Raw genomic sequence first — 6,944 nt, forward strand, 5'->3', positions numbered from 1 at the left:
TTACATACGGACCAACGATCAACCAGCTGATATTTTCACTAAGCCGTTGAGTTCAACACAGTTCGAAGTTCTCCTTGGCAAGTTGGGTGTTATTAACATACACTCCAACTTGAGGGGGAGTGTTAAGGAAAATATCTCTATTATTTAGTCAATATTGTAAATTGATATTGTGGTTATTTCCTTTCCTATTTAGTTTCTGGACAAGCCTTACTTGTAGGCTATAGTTTAGGTTTTCCTTTACCCGTATGGTTGTATAAAAGCTGTAAACCTAGTTGTTCAATATACTAGCATTACAATCCCATTCCGTGATTCTTATGAGTTAATATTAGTAAGTGGTGGACACATATCGCATATTTAAAAGGGCCACAGGGTATTTGAGTGTCGAAAAGTTAGACTCCAATTGTTTAGGGCCACATATGACCTTTAGTTCCCGAAAACCGACTCTATTTTTTAGACCTATATTATCAAGCAAATGCAAAAACAAAATGAAAAGAAAACAGTGATTATAATAGGTTTCGTCAAAGACCATCACGCTATAAGAATCCTTCATTTGGCCAAGCACTGGTTGACTTTTGATCTGTACGTTGTCCTAAAATGCGTCGATCCTTATAAAATTCATGCCATAGTTACATAGTAAATAATCAAATAAAAGTCATGTCATGTCATCTTTATTTCTTTGTGACTTATGATCCCATTTGGGTTGGGAATTGGAATTGCGTTCTTCACATCGCGGCAGCTTTCCTCTGTCACCGTTTACCGCCTACCCTTTCCATTTCCGCACAACAAACTAAAATAGGATCTAGGAATGCTAAATCAGTCGGTCACTGTTTAACGTTGTCGACGATGCCGACAGACCGATAGTTGTCGGAGACCGCTGGTCACGCCACAAAAGGGGAACGGGCTCACGTAGGTCATAGGTAGATCGCATATCATCTTTTTGGGGTGTGAGTAGACATTTAACCAAAGGTAAATCTCCAAAGTAATTAACTCTATTTAAACAGGAAAAAAAATTACATGGGTTTAATGTAAGGAAAACTAATGAAAAGAGTTTGAAAACTTTGAGTTTTAACGATAAGAACAAAATAAAATGTAAATTGAATAGTACCAAGATTGACCTTTTAGTGTACAAATGTGGTTTTTCGTTAAAATGAACAGTACCAGAAGTTTTTCGTTAAAATTTCCTTCAATGGACCTTGTGCCAAGTAGGGGACATCAAAGGAAAAAACCAAACACATTATCCTAGTTCCATGATATTATCAAAGTTTTCATTTTTTTTCTTTGTGTTTGTCCCACCATGGGGGGAGTTGGTGGGATTTGCCCCAAAAGAAACCTTCAGAAACTTCTGCAAACAAAGATTGTACGTAGTGATGATATAACGTACTTTCTCCAACCATCTCGATTAACTTCTGAACTTGGTAAATGAAATTAAGACCAAATAAGTTCTTGCCAAAACTAACGTGTGCATCAAATTCACGTTACTTATTCACAAGCTAACGTGGACACCAATTCACATTACTTTTCCGAATATGGAAAGGGACATGAGAACTAACAGAAGAGAAAATAACTGGTCGAAGCCACCAAAAATTAATGAGAGAAGAAGACGACATGCAACTCCTACTAAACCCTAATAAATGGGGCAGTTGGTTGTTTAGTTTGAAACGATTAAAGTCGCAAGTAGTAAAGATTGCCCCATTCCTCTAAGAAAAGATATAATGTTTGTTTTTTTTGTCAAACGAAAATTTTTGTTAAATTAAATGTTAGATTAGCTACCAATAAGGTTTGAACCCATGCTGTTATGCAAGGGCTCAATACCTTTTCACTACTGTGGTAAATGACCACTTGCGACATAATGTTTGTGTGCGATGGTAACAATATATATACTACACATTTTCTAAAGAGTACTTGATAAGTTTGCATTAATTTTAAGTATTAACAAATAAAACACGTAATTCAATATTAATAGATTGTAAACCTTTATGAAAGTGGTTTAAAAATAATCTAAATCGTTTTCAGCTCCCAATAAACGTTTTTAAATGGCAAGAAAGTTCAAATTTTTTTTTTGTTTAAAAAATCACTAAAATTGTTTTATTTTAAAAGTAAAATTTTTATTAAAATTTTTAACATGCTCTAATTAAAAGCTTAACACTTTTACGTAAACTGATCCTATAATACCACCTAATAGAGTTACAGGGACCTTAAAATTTTATCAACTGTCTCTCATTGAATTAACTTAAAGTACAAACCAATGACCAGTCCAAGCTATGCACCTCTTTGTTTTCAGAGTTTGCACGCACTCACACACTCACATGTATATCCTATCTTATAACAATTTTTGTCACAAATGATCTTGAAATTGATACATCAAATCAAGATGATCATTAAAATTAAAAAAATTTCAATAAATGCTATAGATTAATATCATCCATATCTAGAGACTACATTGAATTCAAGCACCTATGTTTAAAAATTACATTAATTGATTTTCGATTAAAATAAAATCATCTTAATTAAATGTGTCGAGACATCTTGCGATAAAAAACCAACTCATATTGTTTCTTGTTCACTCTCATGCACCTGCATTGTCTTGAGTCCCTACATGGCCTGCACGTGTCCTAATCGATATCGATGAAATTAAGTATCAATGAAATTAAGTGAGCGAGCCTGGGGCAGTTGACGTAATTGAGTAGTCGACATGCAGGTGGAAGTCTTACTTATGGACCCATCAACTTTCAGTACATGGTACATTTTCCTCTATAAATGTGGAATCTATTTGCTATTGTTACCACATTCACTAGCTCTGAGTTACTTTCTTTCTTCATCCATTAGCTTTCTATTCCAATATTTTCAGTCTCAATGGGGTTCTGTCTCCCTCACATCCTTGCTTTTCTAACTGTAAGCTTTCTAATTTTGATATATTACTTTTTGATTTCAGTTGATTTGCGTTTGCTTCCGTGCTGATGAGGGTTTAAATATTGTTAATTTGCAGCTCACACTGGTAGCATGCCATGCTGCTCTACCACCTCAACTTTACTGGAACTCTGTCTTGCCAAACTCAAAAATGCCAAAAGCTATCAGTGAACTTCTCCAGCCCGCAGGTTAGTATTAGAGTCTCAGAGAAGCTCATATATTGTGTATTCCTTAGACAATAATTCTATTTAGACATATAAAATTTACACCATTACTGACACTCTCGCTGACGAGTTTAACCATCGTATACATGTAAGAAATGCATCTAAATATTCTCTAAAAGTGATATAATCCATTGTAATAGCAACAATTTAGTATTATAAAAGATGAAGGGATGGAATAGCTTAAATGTTCTCAGTGATCATTGGATTGTGGTCTTGGTATACATGTACTTATTTTCTCACATGTGTAAAAAAAAGCCAAAATATAAGAAGTCAATTTCAAAACAATCGGTCAACTTTTTATAAACTTTTCTCTTGTGTGATTAACTGAAATTTCTGAAATCAAGTGGTTGATGCGTTCTTAATACCTTCAATAATTTGACTTCACAATTGTGCGTATCTGCTGATAAACTTAATGGCACTTAGCTATATGATCTTATGTTGTTAAAAATATAATTTGACTTCAAAATTATGAATATGTGCCGATAAACTTGACTGCACTTTTAGTTTTAGATATATGATCTTAACAGTGAATCCCCATATTTTCTATATATGATCCGAATATTCTCACAAATTTTAAGCTAAAATTTTGATGTTCTACCTCTTCTCACTTGTTCTATATTTATGTTTGCTAATTTGCAGATTTCACAGAAGATAAGAGCACCTCTGTTGCAGTAGGAAAGGGTGGTGTCAACGTTGATGCTGGAAAAGGAAAGCCCGGAGGCACCCATGTCGATGTTGGGAAGGGTACTGGAGTGCATGTGGACGCTGGAAAGGGAAAGCCAGGCGGCGGCACTAAGGTGAACGTAGGAGGCAAAGGCGGTGTTGGGGTGAACACCGGGAAGGGAACCAACGTTGGTGTTGGCAAAGGAGGAGTGTCCGTAAACACAGGGCCCAAGGGAAAGCACGTGTATGTTGGAGTAAAACCAGGAGAGAGCCCTTTTGTATACAAGTATGCAGCCACGGAAACCCAACTCCATCAAGACCCAAACGTCGCTATTTTCTTCTTGGAGAAAGACATGCGTCCTGGAACAACAATGAAATTGCACTTCACCACGAATTCAAACACACAAACCTTCGTGCCGCGCGAAACTGCGGAATCCATCCCATTTTCGTCGAACAAGCTGCCAGAAATCTTCAACCAATTTTCAGTGAAATCGGGTTCTGTGGAAGCGGATATAATCACTGGTACGATTCAAGAGTGCGAGAATCCAGCCATTAGAGGAGAGGAGAAATATTGTGCTACCTCTTTGGAGTCCATGATTGACTTTAGCACTTCCAAGCTTGGAGGAGGAAATGTTCGAGCAATTTCGACAGAAGCCGGGAAAGGAGCCACTCTGCAGAAGTACACAATAGCTTCTGGAGTGAAGAAGTTGGCGGCGGATAAGTCCGTCGTGTGTCACAAGCAGAACTATCCCTATGCTGTTTTTTACTGCCATACAACAAAAACAACCAGAGCTTATGTGGTGCCCCTTAAAGGTGCTGATGGGGTGAATGTTAAGGCAGTAGCAGTCTGCCACACAGACACATCAGATTGGAACCCTAAACATTTGGCCTTCCAAGTCCTCAAAGTCAAGCCGGGAACTGTTCCGGTCTGCCATTTCCTTCCCAGTGATCATGTTGTCTGGGTTCCAAACCAGAAATCTACATGATTTGACTGATCAAACCTTCAGTTCTACATATGATGATGTGATCAGCTTAATTAGCATAGTTTGCGTGGCAACAGTTTAAATTAAATCGACTGTCGATTACTTCTTATTGTCACTATGTATTTCAACCTATGTATAAACTCATAAATGAAGGCATGCTATCGTGTGGACTTGTACCAAAAGCATGCTATAGTGGACGTGCTCTACAACATTCAGTAATAGTTATATATGCTTTGACTCTGCGGTGCCAACTGTCCATTGGTTCAGTATTGAATTGTGGTGCTACTATATGCATGATACACAGGTTACATCTCTTTTGTCTTAGGAGAGGGAGGGTGTTGAGTATGTTGAGAGTGTAAATCACATGTCAGATATTTAACGAATTTTGTATGTGCTTAAAAGGAAGTGTAACCTCAATTTCTTTACGATCTAATCAAAGCAAGAGAATGCCAAGAAGCTAAAATCCTAAACCAAGGGACACCTCATAACAAAGGGAAGTTTCATTTGTACAAATAAAAATCCACAAAAAACCTTGCCACAAAAATACAAATTAAAAAAAAATCAGGGCACTATTGCATGCTTCAAAATTAAAGAAAATTTCAGGCTACTGCATGCTCTTGCTTTCCGGGGTTTCCCCACAAAGTTTTTCTGTTGACAGGTAGGCCGACAAAATAATGAGAGCTTCACACCAGGCAATGGCAAGGTCTGCATGTTTTACACCTAATCCCAACAAATTTGGTAGTCCACCTTCTTACTTCCCTATAAAGATTGAACCCATATGCTATTGTTTACCATATCTCTCTTGAGTTTTCTTGTTTCATCTCAGTAATTTTCATTTGTGTTGCAAAAGTTGAGTCTTTATGGGGTTCCTTCTCTCCAGATTCTTTGCTTTTCTAACTGTAAGTAAGCGCTGTAATTTTGAATCCTCCCTGTGACTGGTTAATTTGCGCTCTTATGTTTTTGCTAATTTCATTTTCTTTATCTCTTACTAATTGTGCGAGTTTAATTGCAGCTCACACTGGTGGGAGTCCATGCTGCTTTACCTTTGTCACCTCAGCTTTACTGGAATTCCAGTCCTGTCAAACACACCAATGCCGAAAGCTATCAGTCAACTAGCCCAGCGCGGTTAGTATATATGTACAACCTCAGATTGGCTTCAAGAACTCATTTCCACAACCAATCGTCCTTGTGATTTACACAGGTTTTCACTTTCGCACGAGAAGAAAATGAGGCAACAACCACGGAACAAGCTTGGCTGTTGCTAGCCTAGTGATTGCTAATTACGTGACAAAAAGTTAAAAAATCGCACCAAAAAGTAAAAAATTATGACATACTGTTTGTCACGCTTGTAGGAATAGCTACCCCAGAAACAATCACCTGGCTCCGTGGCTATTTCCCTTTTTTCTTGCAGTGTTCGCATGTAGCTCTTGTTTCTACTTTGTATAGTTGGAAGAATTCCATTTTGAATTTATTTGCCTTTGCTTAAAATGAAGTTGCGGTTTTTGAAGAGTATTCTTCGGGATTTCTAAATCTATTTTTGACTTCGATTTTTCATGTTCATATGATAAAGTAATTGAGTTAAAAAAATAAAAAAAATAAAAAGAGAAGTTTTTTACTTAAAATGGTTTTTATGATTTATATAACTCCTTATTGGACAAACTCAAAAACTACTTCTACTAATTCTCATTATTAAGACAAAGGTGAGGAGTTATATTAATCTCAAATACCATTTTGACTACAAAAAGTAGAATAAATTACGTTTTCCCTTAATGATTTTGACTAGCTAGCTACCCAAAAATAACAACCATCGTATGAAAAGTTTGGCTAACATATCTTGTTGTCCATTTATGTTGGTAAATCCGCGGACTTCATTACTGTTGGCAAAGGGGGAGTTATCGTTCACAACCAAGTTGCAGATGTTGCAACTAACATTCAATATCTTTACCGGGATGATTCAACTGAAAGCAAAATGTTCGGCTACAAGCAAGATGCAGCTGAAAAAGTAAAGACTTACAAAGATGCAGCTGAAAATCTAACACTTGAAGACCCAACTCGAGTACTTTTCTTCTTGGAGAAGGACATTCATCCTGGCACAACAATGAATTATCGCTTATCCGGAAATTCAACCAGAGAAACTTTCCTGTCCTGCAAGACCGCAGAGTCCATC

General features: G+C 36.9%; 1 protein-coding gene and 1 long non-coding RNA gene across 2 annotated transcripts; both read left to right on the forward strand.

Annotated features, from left to right (window-relative positions):
- The first annotated feature begins 2,732 nt into the window (after positions 1–2,732).
- On the forward strand, positions 2,733–5,017 carry LOC103957488 (BURP domain protein RD22). The gene is made up of 3 exons (XM_009369652.2): positions 2,733–2,892; positions 2,987–3,095; positions 3,771–5,017. The coding sequence occupies exons 1-3, from the start codon at positions 2,854–2,856 to the stop codon at positions 4,778–4,780; spliced, it is 1,158 nt and encodes a 385-aa protein (XP_009367927.2). The 5' UTR covers positions 2,733–2,853; the 3' UTR covers positions 4,781–5,017.
- Positions 5,018–5,682: 665 nt separating this feature from the next.
- On the forward strand, positions 5,683–6,289 carry LOC125468105. Its single transcript, XR_007257443.1, has 2 exons — positions 5,683–5,902; positions 5,979–6,289. It is a non-coding gene; the product is annotated as an uncharacterized LOC125468105 (long non-coding RNA).
- The last annotated feature ends 655 nt before the right edge of the window (positions 6,290–6,944 follow it).

The sequence above is a fragment of a genome, unplaced genomic scaffold (assembly GCF_019419815.1).
Source record: "Pyrus x bretschneideri cultivar Hongxiangsu unplaced genomic scaffold, Pyrus_bretschneideri_v1 Contig1, whole genome shotgun sequence".
In the NCBI taxonomy this organism is placed as follows: Eukaryota; Viridiplantae; Streptophyta; class Magnoliopsida; order Rosales; family Rosaceae; genus Pyrus; species Pyrus x bretschneideri.